This window comes from Silurus aristotelis, assembly GCF_946808225.1.
Source record: "Silurus aristotelis genome assembly, chromosome: 26".
Classification (NCBI taxonomy): Eukaryota; Metazoa; Chordata; class Actinopteri; order Siluriformes; family Siluridae; genus Silurus; species Silurus aristotelis.
Window position 1 is genome coordinate 13754624 of NC_139599.1, and position 13202 is coordinate 13767825.

General features: G+C 39.3%; 2 protein-coding genes across 3 annotated transcripts; one reads left to right on the forward strand and one right to left on the reverse strand.

Annotated features, from left to right (window-relative positions):
- Window positions 1–8: 8 nt before the first annotated feature.
- On the forward strand, window positions 9–3156 carry pex12 (peroxisomal biogenesis factor 12). Its single transcript, XM_083531968.1, has 3 exons — window positions 9–142; window positions 1282–1817; window positions 2204–3156. Exons 1-3 carry the CDS (start codon window positions 20–22, stop codon window positions 2592–2594), a joined length of 1050 nt encoding a protein of 349 aa, XP_083388094.1. The 5' UTR covers window positions 9–19; the 3' UTR covers window positions 2595–3156.
- Window positions 3157–6277: 3121 nt separating this feature from the next.
- Window positions 6278–11530, reverse strand: orai2 (ORAI calcium release-activated calcium modulator 2). Of its 2 annotated transcripts, none has more exons than XM_083530626.1 (4): window positions 11345–11530; window positions 10782–10827; window positions 8904–9139; window positions 6278–8563 (listed from the first exon to the last, which is right to left on the reverse strand). In XM_083530626.1, exons 2-4 carry the CDS (start codon window positions 10816–10818, stop codon window positions 7994–7996), a joined length of 843 nt encoding a protein of 280 aa, XP_083386752.1. In that variant the 5' UTR covers window positions 10819–10827; window positions 11345–11530; the 3' UTR covers window positions 6278–7993. The 2 variants fall into 2 exon arrangements, with proteins under 2 accessions (XP_083386752.1, XP_083386753.1); XM_083530627.1 differs by having other exon boundaries at window positions 8904–9444; window positions 9719–10827; window positions 11345–11510.
- Between the last annotated feature and the right edge of the window lie 1672 nt (window positions 11531–13202).

Here is a 13202-nt window from a genome sequence, read left to right on the forward strand (position 1 = left end):
GTGTCAAATCCACAGCACGATGGCGGAACGAGGAGCTCATCTGACCACAGCAGCAGGAGAAGGCATGCCTTCTATTTTTGAAGTTTTAGCTCAGGACTCTTTAATGAGTGCCGTGAAACCTGCACTTCAACACGCAATCAAAGTAAGTAATTATACAAATGTCTATATATATATATATATATATATATATATATATATATATATATATATATATATATATATATATATATTTTATATTTATACTGAAAGGACAAAAGTATTGGGACACCTGATCTTCCATGCCATATGTGATTCTTCTCCAAACTGTTGCCACAAAGTTGGAGGCACACAATTGTATAGGACGTCTTTGGATCCTCTAATAAAATGTTGCATTCACATGAACTTGGAGACACAAATCTGTTTCAGTATGGCAATGCCCCTGTGCACAAAGCAAACCCCATGAAGATATGTTTTGCATGGTTTGGAGGGAAAGATCTTAAATGTCCTGCTATAGAGATCTGATCACCTTTAGGATGAATTGCATTGCTGACTGCACCCCAGGCCTCCTCACCTCAGCCACATCACTTTACTAACACCCTTGTGGCTGATGAACACAAATGTCCACAAGCACACCACCACAAATTGGGACTAAATGTGGAATGTGATACTCAAATCAGATCTTCTAGCACTGCTCGACTGGTCCCACCTTTCTGTTTTTGCACCGAGGTGGAATGAACTTTCCCTAGATTTCCGACCAGCTGAGTCAAACGGCGTATGAAGACCTACCTCTTCTTAAAACTCTTGAAGTGAAATTTTTACACACTAGAGTGTCTGGAGTCATGCAAAGTGGTGCGAAAAAACAAAAAAACCAAACTGATTAGCAGTTTTGTGGGCAGAAACACCAGTCAGAGGAGAAAGGGCCGGCTTGTAGTAACTCAAATAACTATTCTTTACCGCCTCCAAGTATGTGTAACATGTAGGACCTCAGAACCTTATGGTGGATGGGTTACAGCAACCCTCCCCATTTACCCGGGCTTGGGACCGGCACTAAGAATATTAGACTAAAATGGATGAACACTCACTAAAATTGGACTTTTGTTTCATTATCGGCTTTTTTTTTTTTTGCTCTGACAGGAATCCATGGCAGTGAGAAGTTTGAGAATGTCAGTGTTAAAATGTAAAAGCAAGTTCATAAGTCACTAAAATTTATTGGTTGAATCTTTCGGTTTAATATAAACTGAACGTTGTCCTGTCTGACATGAACACATTAACCAGTTCTTATTGTTCACGACGCCTCCAAAGATCCTGGCTGAATCCAATCCTGCTCGTTATGGAGTCCTGTGGAGAAAATTCGATGAGCTTTACGCCATCCTTGACCTACTGCTGCAACATCACTTCCTGCTACGCACCAGCGCCTCCTTTTCCGAGAACTTCTATGGGTTAAAGCGGGTGGGCTCGGACGACAGCAGACGTGCGCATCAAGGCCTTGGGCGCAAACGCCATCTGCGCTCTCTGCTTCTTCTAGTGCTCTTGCCTTACCTCCGAACCAAACTGGAGAAGGTGCTGGCTTATCAGAGAGACGAGGACGACTTCTCGATACGGATGCCCCAGTCACTTGCTCAGAAGATGTACAGAGCTTTCTTGGCTGCTTATCCTTATGTTTGTATGGCATGGGACGGCTGGAGTTTTTGCCATCAAATGCTGTACATTTTTGGCAATGCACGCACTCATTCGCCCCTGCTGTGGCTGGCAGGAGTCAAATTGTCCCATCTGACGGCTCAGGACATTCGCAATTTGGATCTCAAGCCAGCGGGAAGAGCACTGAGCTCCAGTCAAAGGTGAGCTTAAACATCTGAAGCATTGACTTTTCTTACAATTGTCTGTCTTATGCTTGATATAGTTAAAATAATGCGCATCATTAGCATCCTCGAGTCATACCTAAACACATTGTTGACTTGTTGCTTGTCCCATGAGTTGGTTTTTAATGAAAAGGGGTGGAGCTAAACAGTTTTGCTAGCTGTGTAGCTCATTTCTGGCCCATAAAAATATAAACCCTCAACAATTAAAGTATGCAAAACAGCAAAGCGCATCTTTCCTCAGCATTCTGTGAAACAATGAAGATTATGAAGTTAAAAATATTATGTAAAATTACAAACTGCACCTTAAATAGATTTTTTTTGTATGATGAACTGAATCACCAGAAACTATATTTTTCCTTCCACAGCTTAGGAGCACGAATACAAAGTGTCTTTTCCACAGTGGTTGGCAGTGTAGCTGTCTCCGTCTCCACCAGTCTCTCTATGGGAGTGTTTTTCCTGCAGTTTTTGGATTGGTGGTACTCATCAGAGAACCAGACCACTGTAAAGTCGCTCACTTCTCTTCCTACCCCTCCACCCCCACTTCACCTGGAGGACCAGGATGATGCCCTGACGCACAGCAAAGTTTGCCCACTTTGCAGGAAAGTGCGCATTAATGACACAGCCCTGGCTACCTCAGGCTACGTGTTCTGTTATCCCTGCATTTATACATACGTGAAGACTAACCGCAGGTGTCCACTAACAGGCTACCCCTCTGAACTACAACACTTAATTAAGATCTATTCTCCAGAGGTGTAGACCAAACTGCTCATAGGACCACACATGCTGGGAAAGTGACCAATTTTTTAATCAGATAATTTGACTCAACTTGCCAAATGGCTCAAATTACCCATTTTATTGATAAAGTTTCTGATAATTAACACGTCATTATGTCTGAAATTGTTTAATGATTATACCTTTAAATGATCTTTTTCAGAATTTGAAAGTGTGTACTGGTTTAAAAAAAAAAAAAAAAAAAAAAAGTACACATCCCTGCACTGTATTTTGTGATTATCAAGATCTCTTTCCATATGACAACCAAAATTGATCAAATCCAATAAGACACTCACCACACACATTTGGGAGTCGACTCAAAAAAACACTTCTTCGCTTTACTTGTTAAAGCATTATGGACCATCCTGCCATCATAAGCTTTAAATTTACTTTTAATTACAATTGAAATGTGCAGATGTATTTTGCATTAAAGTGCTTTGAGAAAAAAGGGAAAAAAAAATGCTTTATGCTTTTTATTTTGTGTTTTTATTTTATTTTATGAAGTACAACGTTTCAAAGTAAAATAGCCTCAAGTATGGAGATACTATTTACATCTCGTTTGCAATTAATTGGTAAAACTGTATTTATAAAATCACAAGCGTTTGAAATTTAGCAAAACAAGAGTTGACCAGTATGACCACTATATTTTGCACTACATTGAAGCTGTTATGGATGAAAACCTTTAATAAAAAGGAGTTACATATACCAAAATTGGATTAATCCAGAGTGAATGAACAGAATTGTAGGTTTTATACATTAGCACTTCAACTTTACAAATTACAGAGCAATACAATATTTCAGAAACAATGCTCAACATAACCTGACCAACAAACAAAGGAAACGTTGCATTTAGTATGTATAGTACTAAGATGCATTTATGAATTCATTCCTGTGCTGAAGCAACTGTGGCAAAACCAATGTAAAAATTAATCAAAAGCCTCTAATTGAATCATCTTCAATTACAAACCATGCAGGATTGTATAGTAAGAACTGCAACAAGCCCCCCCCCCCCCCCAATTACCAGTCTGGGGTTAAACAAGCCTGTATGTTGCAGAAGACAAACTACTAGGAAGGTGGTATATTTAATTTAATCAAAATATTAAGCCCCAACAAATTGTATCCAAAATAAATTAGAATCAAAAGAAGAATCTCTGTACAGGTCTGATGGAAGAATGAGCATCATTTCAAGACAATGTAGTTATACTGGACTGAAGTATACTGGTGGGAGAAAAGAAAAGAAAAAAAAAAAAAAAAAAGCTATAAAGATTAACCTTGTAATGTGGCAAAAATAAGATTAATCTTTAGTTAAAAACAAATTAAATACCAATTAGTCTGAAGCTGTTAACCAAGACAGCAATAAAAACTTTGCACTTTGGTACAGAGGAGTGAAAAATACATTTGAGATGCAAGCTAGAGGGATGTGGAGATCAAAAACGGACAGTAATCCAAGTTGAAGGTTCACTCAGCAAACCTAAATATAGCTGTTCCCAGATTCATGGCCCGGCAAGTCCCGAGGTCCATGGCAAGAGCCCCCTGAGAGAATCTATTTGTAGAATCTGGAATGCACAAAAAAAAAAAAAAAAAAAAAAAAAAAGTTGCAGCAAAAAATAAAGAAATAAATAACAAAAAAAATTTTTTTTAACCATAACTACAGCTCAGAGAGAAGATTAACTGCAATCAGACAATGGTCAGAGATACCCCAAGGTACCAATACCAAGTCAGCCATGTTTCTTTGCTCATCATAGCTGCAGCACTGTTTTTGGGAGGCATGCAAATCAAGAACTAAAGTGCAGAACCAGATTTGTTGAACATGCAAATGCAGACATGGTCAGGAAGACAGGTTACTATCATCTCCAGATTAAGGAACAGAAAAATAATTGTAAAAACATAATTAGAAAAGTTATCAAGATTACCTGTTAGACTATTGTAGCAACTCAGACATACCCATCAATAATTGCACTAGAAGTTGATCTTGCATGATTCCTTTTAAAGAAGAAACATCAATCCTAAACTGCTCATGCATTAGTAACATTCATTAGGCTTCACCTGACTATGATTAGTTACTAATTACTGGCAGTAATTGAAATGAGTAAAGAAAACAGTTTGGAGATTTTACTCATTCTCAAAGTCAAGTATTATAATTTATTTTTAATGGACATTATTAATAGTAATATTTATAATATTAGTTTTCATTATGACTGATACTATTAATACTCAATTTTTTAATTGGCTAGCTATTCTCCTCTGACCTCTCTTTTTTCTACCCACAAAACAGAACAGCTGATCACTGGTTCTTTTTTTCTGTGGAAAATTCGAGACTGCTGCATGTAAATATCCTCTGCAGCTCCTGAAATATTCAAATGCACATCTTGCATAAACCAGCCATGTTTCGATTTAAAATCAGGATGAGATCTAAGGCACTTTATCCATAATGTGAATGCAACCACTTTAAACTGAAAATGAAGGCAAACTTGATTCAGTCTCCAAGGAGACGGTGTTTTCATGCATACAGAGTGACTGCGCTTTCACCATGCCAGCTGTCTCAGTGCCAGGCTCAGCTGTTACTTCTCACTTTGCATACACTGATGACCGAGCAAAAAAAAAAAATATGCCCACGTGGCTCATCATTTTTAGACTTGGTGTCTATGATAATTCAATGTAATATATTATACACTGACCAGACATAACTCTCTGTATAACACCGTGCTGCAAAAGACCTTTGAAGGTGTCCTGTGGTATTTGTCACCAAGAGGGTAGTAGATACTTTAAGTCCTGTAAGATGTGAAATGGGCTTTCTATGGATTAAACTTGTTAGTTTTACAATCTTACAGATGTTAACTCGGATTGAGATCTAGGAAATTTGAAGTCAAAGTCAACACATGCATCCAAGTAAAAAAGGGCACTGCCAGAGGAATATCATTGGGGTGAACTTGGTCAGAAACCATGTTTAAGTAGCTGGTAGGTGTCAAAGGAACATCTTAATGAATGCCAGGATCCAAGGGTGTCTAGCAAAATATTTTACACTGGTTCTATTGGATGCACATACACCCAGTTATCCACATGATTAAATAAAAGAAAAACGGAAAAGAATTAACCAGATCAGGCCATCTTCTTCCATTTCTCCATGGGTCCAGTTTTGATTCTTAAATGCCAATTGTGCTTTCGGCTATGAACAAGGTTTCAGAATGAATATTTTATCTGGTCTATACTACGCAGAAAGCTGTAAAGCACTGTGTGTTCTGATTTCTATCAGAGACAGAATTGAGTGGTACAGACAGTTTAGCTTTCTCTTTCCATCTACAGTATTGAGCCTTGGATAACCATGATTGTTGCCAGTTCACCGTATATCCTTCCTTGAACCACCTTTAGTAGGTACTATCCACTGCACTAGGGGCACCCCACAAGACCTGCCATTTTGAAGTTGCTCTGGCCCCTTCATCCAAATTGGCTTTTGTCAAAGTCAGATGTTTGCCCATTTTTCCTGCTTCCAACATATCTACTTCAAAAACTCCCTATTCAATTGCTTCTTATACATCCCATCCCTGGATATTTGCCATTGCATTTAGATAATCAGTGATGCTTGCTTCCCTGATCAGTGTACCAAAAAAACAGGAAATATGCTTCATAAAAAATGTAATCATTTAGCATATAAATGCATCAACAGAAAGTAAACAAAATAAGGTGTTTATTTGACATAAATTAACATACAAGTTGGCTGACCGAATGTAAAACAGACCAGCAATGTCTTAGTCTCTTTGTTATAGATTGTGCACAAGAAGAGTATGTAACCATTTTGACAGGACATCCATTATCATCATTATCACAAATTATGTGACACATTGAAACAGAAAATGATTTAAAACAACAACAACAACAACAAAAAAACCCTTTGGCCACACAAAGTGAAGTGCTTCATTTGTGACTATGTTAATTTTGGTCAAGGGTTCCTTTTCGAAACCAAGTGTTTTAATAGCAATGGATATAGTACATACATATTCATTTGCGCATTGATAAATACGGACAACTTAACAGTACACAGATTTCCTGTAACACAGCTTTATGTAATGTATATAGATATTTTATAAGAAATAAGATTCAGAATCCCACTACTCTGTGTCCATTACACTACAAGTGCACTTTCATGTCTTGTATGAGAGATAAGGCAGGCAGTTGTTGGTCAAAAAGTTTTGGAATGTTGTCCTTATATCATCCTGTTACATAAACAGCATTCAAGAGTTTAAAGGAGACATCTTGAGCTTGTTGGATGAAGATTAGCCTGTTTTTTTTTTTCCAGTCAACTTAAGTCTCTAAGGTAATAGCGCCAGTTTAATATGGGACAAATAATAAATGACGCCGGGAACAAATGCTCAGCCATTACCTAATGTAAACCACCTGTAATGAAAACTGACACACAACCACACACCCTACACAACCAATCACTCTGCTAGACAAAGGTTCTGGTTTGTGCTTCAAAACAGGCTGCTTATAAATACTGAAATATGCAGAGTATTTTTCATAGTTGTAACTGTCTAAGACTTTATTAAATGGTCCTTTAGGTTATTCAAAAGACAAACATGGACTGTAACATTCACAGGTTGTAAAGGTGAAGTGTCTCGACTCTTATGGATAAACATTACATAACACTACATCGTTCACAAAAAAAAAAAGAAAAATATGGAAGCTCAGATGACGCGCTATTTATCATTGTTGCAAATCTGACATTTTGCAGTGAGCGCACATGACTTTGTTACTGTATTAACAACAACTGCGCTATTTGTAGCCATATGTATTCTAGGGTCAGTAGGGGTGGACAAATTAGTAGCCCAGGATCAGCAGTTTACATGTTTAGATTGGCATGGGATAAAAGATAAAAATAAACATCTTTCAGATTTATCAAAAGCCTTAACCAACCACTTGCTGAGGAGGTAAAGATAATGTACTTATTAAACTCGTTTGTTTTTCTTAGTTCGTATTAATGCGCTTAACTTGCAAGTTTGCCATTATGTTAGATACCACTTTTCAGTCTGGACAATTATCTTTACAAGCACAATCTGAGCTTTTACATGCCTGGTGGGATAAGTAATTAAATAAAAAATATGTCCACCCCTGTAAAAAAAAACACCCAAAAGAGAAACCAAAGGAAAATATATAAATTCCTATAAAGCCATTGCAATAGAAACTGCTAGAATCCAAACAAGCAGGAAAAAATAGCCCTTGCGGCAATTCTGTAAACACGCAACACAGACTCTGTGCACTTGCTTTAAAAAGATGCATTAAAAGAATTAACCAGCAAGCAAAGTTAAAGGTGCATATAGGTGTAAAGATATGGTGCTGCAAACAACCAAGCAAAAAGCAAAAACAAAAACAAAAACCATCCCTAAAGATCACACGGCTTGCAGGCCGCGCTCATGGCCGTCAAGCTGCACCTTGATCTTGTGCAGCTCCTCTATTTCCTGGTCGTGCCGCTTGGTCTTGTGCCGCACCAGGGATCGATAGAAGTGCACAGTAAATATGACGAAAATGAGCCCCACGGGCACCATGATGATAGTGGAGGCGAGTGCCGCCTGAAAACCGCTGTGACCAGGCTCAGAAACAGGCACCGTTGACACCGGACCTCCTTCCGCCCCCGGTTTGGGAAGCGTCCCCGAGTCCACTGGCAGGAACTTGATCCAGCAAAGCAGCACAACCTCGGCGAGGAAGAGCAAAATGCCGAGAGCCGTAGAAAAGCCCCAGGCCAGCTCGATGTAGTAGTGCATGCGCTCGTGTGGCGACTCGCATACCGAGTTCAAGTTGTGGATGTTGCTCACCGCCTCCACGTTGGGCAGGATACACGTGCTGATGAGCAGGGCGAACAGGTGAACAGCCACCAGCACAGTGGTGCACACGCTAAAGCCCACCAGCAGAGCACGTGGGTAGTTATACTGCACCTCCAGCTGTACCTCAACCATGGCTACCTGCCAGGAGGGTACAGAAGATTTCAGTTAAAGCTTTCACAATGAGTGTAGTCATGCACTCAATGTGATACGCAATCATGGAGATAAATGACTTCCTTGTTTTCATAGTGTTGTAAAAGACAGTTTTATTCTCACAACTAAAGCAAGAATTTTCATTCGTTTTTCAACATGCAGGAAGGAAACATTGTGAACAAAATACTCACAACAGTGTATACAACTGAATTTAGCTGGACCTATTGACTGCATTGCTAATGCATTAACAAGAAACTAGCTGATGAAAGATTTTCCATTGACCACTCGCACTAGCTTTAGATATCCAAATCGGAGCGTTTTCACTGACCATGGCGAAACCAGAAAGCAACGCTGATGTCCGGCTGGACGCTTTGAGCTTGGCCCTGCTCAGGTAGAGCTTCCTCCAGGACAGAGCCTGCACAGAGTGATGGTTCGAGGTAACCAGCTCTAGATAGCTGCGCCGAACCCAGTCCCTATAATCCATCCCCCTGCTGTCCTGGAGCCGATCGGACATCCCGGCTGTGGATGAGGCCACAGGAACGTTCAATTCGCTGTTTATGGCCACTATGCAGAAAACACAAACAAGAACCATAGCACTTTATCTATAGACTACAATCTTGTGATTTATTGTGAAATTGAAAGCATACAAAATAATACAATTATTCACAGTCTAGTCCACCAGCCTGTCGGTGATTTTACATTGATATTCGTCCAATGGTGTCTGTTCCTCTGTGGCATGCATATACAAAAACTAATTTCAAAAAGAAAGGTCACCATAGGACATACGTATTCCTGATTCAGACATTATTGTCTCATTGATATCTCTTTCTCTAAAGTTCCAAAATGGATCACATGAAATACAATGGACACTCGATGATCACAAATTGTTCTGTATTGTTGAAAGATTTATGACCAAACTCTTGATGTCACCCATATGAGGATGGGTTCCCCTTTGAGTCTGGTTCCTCTCAAGGTTTCTTCCTCATATCATCTAAGGGAGTTTTTCCTTGCCACTGTCGCCACGGCTGCTCATCAGGGACAAACGCACACCATTCACCTTCACTGTTGTTTTCTGTAAAGCTGCTTTGAGACAATGTCTGTTGTGAAAAGCGCTATACAAATAAACTTGACTTGACTTGACACTTTTTTCCTGCACAAAAACATTTAAAATTTCAATCCGATTATCTCAGTCCTCTGCTCCTTTTTCCATAAAGGATCGAGATCTTAGGGGCAGCGTTACTGTCACCCCAATGGACCTCCATTATTATGTAGCAGTTCCTGTTTTGACCACTAACAGTTTTGCACCATCTAGAAAGGTCCACAGATTTGTTTAGTGAATTTGCACGTGAGAGAGTTGAATGATGATGTTGGCTATAAAAACAACAAAAAAAAGGCACATGCTCATTCATTCAAATCCTTTTCTATATGATTAAAATTGTTTAATTCAGATAGATCAGATTTGGGTCTGTAAGAGATTGCAAAAGTACACATTATTCATGCAAGTAGAAGTACAGGTACTTGTTTTAAAAGACTCTGGTAAAAGTTGAAGTACTGACTACACTTTTTCATTCAAGATAAAGTAAAGAAGTCTGATCTCTAACATGTAATTAAGCAAAATGTAGCCATTACTACTACCTGTTTTAATGTCACACAGGTAACTGGTCCTCACATTATAATATATCATACAAAAGAATTTCAAATTTTGTTATCGAATGAATGTATAAATGCTGAACATCCACCATATAGAACACAAGCAGAGAAAAGATGATGATCAGGAATGTTTCTGTTCTCATTCATGTCTAAATCACTGACTTCCCCTGTCTCATCCACGTCAGGCTTATACTTCTTGTCGCCTTCTGCCTCGCTCATTAAGTTCATAGCCTAATCTACATCTGTGGTGTGAGTGTGAGCCAGGAAACGATACACCAGTGGTCGATCGGAAAAGCTGTGCAACGACGGGTGATGGGTGAAAAATGGCGTGCAATAAAAAGAAAAGATATTGATCATGTCACCAAGGAGATTCAAACTAAAGTAATGAACCTGGTTTGAAAATGTAAGAAGTAGAAAGAATAGATGTTCGTGTAATGAGTGCTCGTAAAAAGTTGTCTGAAAAATAAACAGTGAAGTAAAATACTAATAAAAGAAAAATCTACTTAAGTACTTTCATTGGGTCGCATCTCTGGTCTGTATCCTGGCTTATACTTACATGGTTGGGTTTCCCCGGCTTTATTAAAGGTTGTCATTGCACATCTCTGGTTTATAAAAACACAAAAAGAAGAAAAAATTATAATGGAGCAATGTTGAGAGTAATGCTAGAAACCAAACATGGACAGAAGATCAAACAGAGGAGACACACATCACGTTCAGTCAGATGTCAAACACACACGTAGATCACTCGCCACGTCATGCAGTATTAAAAGTTCACGTGTAAAACACGCATGGTGACTTGATTACTAAATAGTCCAGCCAAATCACTACACGTGACTACAAATGACTACATGCATCATTGCAGCAAAAAAAAAAAAAAAAAAATCAAGGCTGTGGCTCAACTTGGGGCAAATTATTTTAAGTGATCATCATCTTCATGAGACACTTCATGTGTCCTAAATACCCCCCCCCCCCCAAATCTCCCTTAATATGTCTCTGTAGCTCAAGACACTGTGGATTATCTTCCATCCTACGTAGATATAATGGGATTAAAACCCACCAGCCAGACTTCCTACCCGAGATGCATCCTGCATGAGATATATCTCACCACGATTCGCTCACCTTTTGTTAAGGGTCTACCAAAAGATTTTCTTTTTTTTGTTTCCGAAACAGAGAAACCAGAGAAACGTGCTGTCTCTTTGTCCCTCCTGCTTCCAGATCAGACTTGGGAGAGCCGCACAGTGAATCCGACGAAACCAGATCGACCTGCAATATTTTTGTTTCCGTCTTTAAGCCCCACCTCTTTTTGAGTTACGACTGGTCACGTGACGAGGCCATCTTAGTCGAGTCAAGAGGAAATCCCCAGTCTTTTTTTTTACATTTCAAAATCTTTATATATCAATATATTACATCTATATATTTACAACAAAAACATACATAACAATGCAAGGGGTATAAGAAAACAAAACAAAACAGTGAAACATATAAATGTGCAAAAAAAGAGAAAGAAAATCAGCTTTTACTTGTCATATGTTCATTACATTTCATTTTTAGGAGAATGCTGAGGATGGAGATGCCAGGAAGGTGGAAAGGAGGAAGGACAAGGAGAAGGTTTATGGATGTGGTGAAGGTAGTTGGTTTGAAAAAGGCAGATGTAGAGGACATGGGGGGTATGGAGACGGGTGATCCGCTTTGGTGAAAAGCCGAAAGAAGAAGAATGTACATTACATTTCAGTGAAATTTTCTTCGCATATCCCAGTGACATTAGGAAGCTCGGATGAGAGCACAGGTTTTGCCATGATACAGCTCCCCTGGAGTACAGGGGGTTAAAAGACCTTGCTCGTAGGCCCAAGAGTGGCAGATTGGTGATACCAGGGCTTGAATCCCACAACCTTCTGATCAGTATCCCAACAAACCGATTCATCCTCAGCACCACAGAAGGATGTAAAAGATCAATGTCTGAAAATATATTTGGCAAAATAAAGCATGGCAGGACAGAAGAGATGAAGTTTTACATAAGCTTCATTTTGACCTTATTAGTAATGCAATATTTAGAAGACAGGTTTCCTTTTTTTCCATGGAATGTTCTCAAAGCAGCCATTTCAATAGGACATGGTGAAGAAACGATCTCCTTCTGGACTATATCTCTAATTCATCTGTTATAACCTGAAGGAGGAGATCTTCTTCTTCTTCTCCTTCTTCTTCTTTTTCTTTCAGCTTCTCCTATTGGGGTTCACCACAGCGGATCATCTGTCTCCATACCACCCTGTCCTCTACATCTGCCTCCTTCAAACCAACTACCTGCATGTCTTCCTTCACCACATCCATAAACTTCCTCCTTGTCCTTCCTCTTTCCCTCCTTACTGGTGGCTCCATCCTCAGCATTCTCCTACTGATATACCCCATGTCCCTCCTCTGCACATGTCCAAACCATCTCAATCTCTTCTCCCTCACCTTGTCTCCAAAACGTCCTACATGTGCTGTCCCTCTAATAAACTCATTTCTAATCCTGTCCATCGTCGTCACTCCCAAAGAAAACCTCAACATCTTCAGCTCTGCTACCTCCAGCTCCACCTCCTGTCTTTTACTCAATGCCACTGTCTCTAATCCATACATCATCTCAGGTCTCACCACAGTCCTATAAACTTTCCCTTTCACTCTCACAGATACTCTTCTATCACAAATCACTCCTGCTATCACTCTTTTCCACCCACTCCACCCTGCACTCTTTTCTTCACTTCTTAGGAGATAACCCCCCCCCCCCCCCCCCCCGATTCTAGTTTCAAAAGGATGACAAAGAGACATGAGATCTAACAAAGTCAGTCAAAAGCAATATGGGAATTGCCCCATTAGGAATGGCATCTATTATAATAGCAAACTGTAAAAACAGGTGACTGTCAGGACTCATTAATTGAGATGCCAATCTAATATTTTTGTAGAACCATACTGGGGAAAACAAATACTTATTTTTGTAAAGAAT

Coding starts and splice junctions, on each gene's coding strand:
- pex12 (XM_083531968.1), top strand. CDS start 20: ATGGCGGAACGAGGAGCTCATCTGACCACAGCAGCAGGAGAAGGCATG. Junction 143..1,281: donor CACTTCAACACGCAATCAAA/GTAAGTAATTAT, acceptor ACGCCTCCAAAG/ATCCTGGCTGAATCCAATCC. Junction 1,818..2,203: donor GCACTGAGCTCCAGTCAAAG/GTGAGCTTAAAC, acceptor TTCCTTCCACAG/CTTAGGAGCACGAATACAAA.
- orai2 (XM_083530626.1), bottom strand. CDS start 10,818: ATGACAACCTTTAATAAAGCCGGGGAAACCCAACCAT. Junction 9,140..10,781: donor AGCCGGGGAAACCCAACCAT/GTAAGTATAAGC, acceptor TTTTCTGCATAG/TGGCCATAAACAGCGAATTG. Junction 8,564..8,903: donor TGCTTTCTGGTTTCGCCATG/GTCAGTGAAAAC, acceptor CCCTCCTGGCAG/GTAGCCATGGTTGAGGTACA.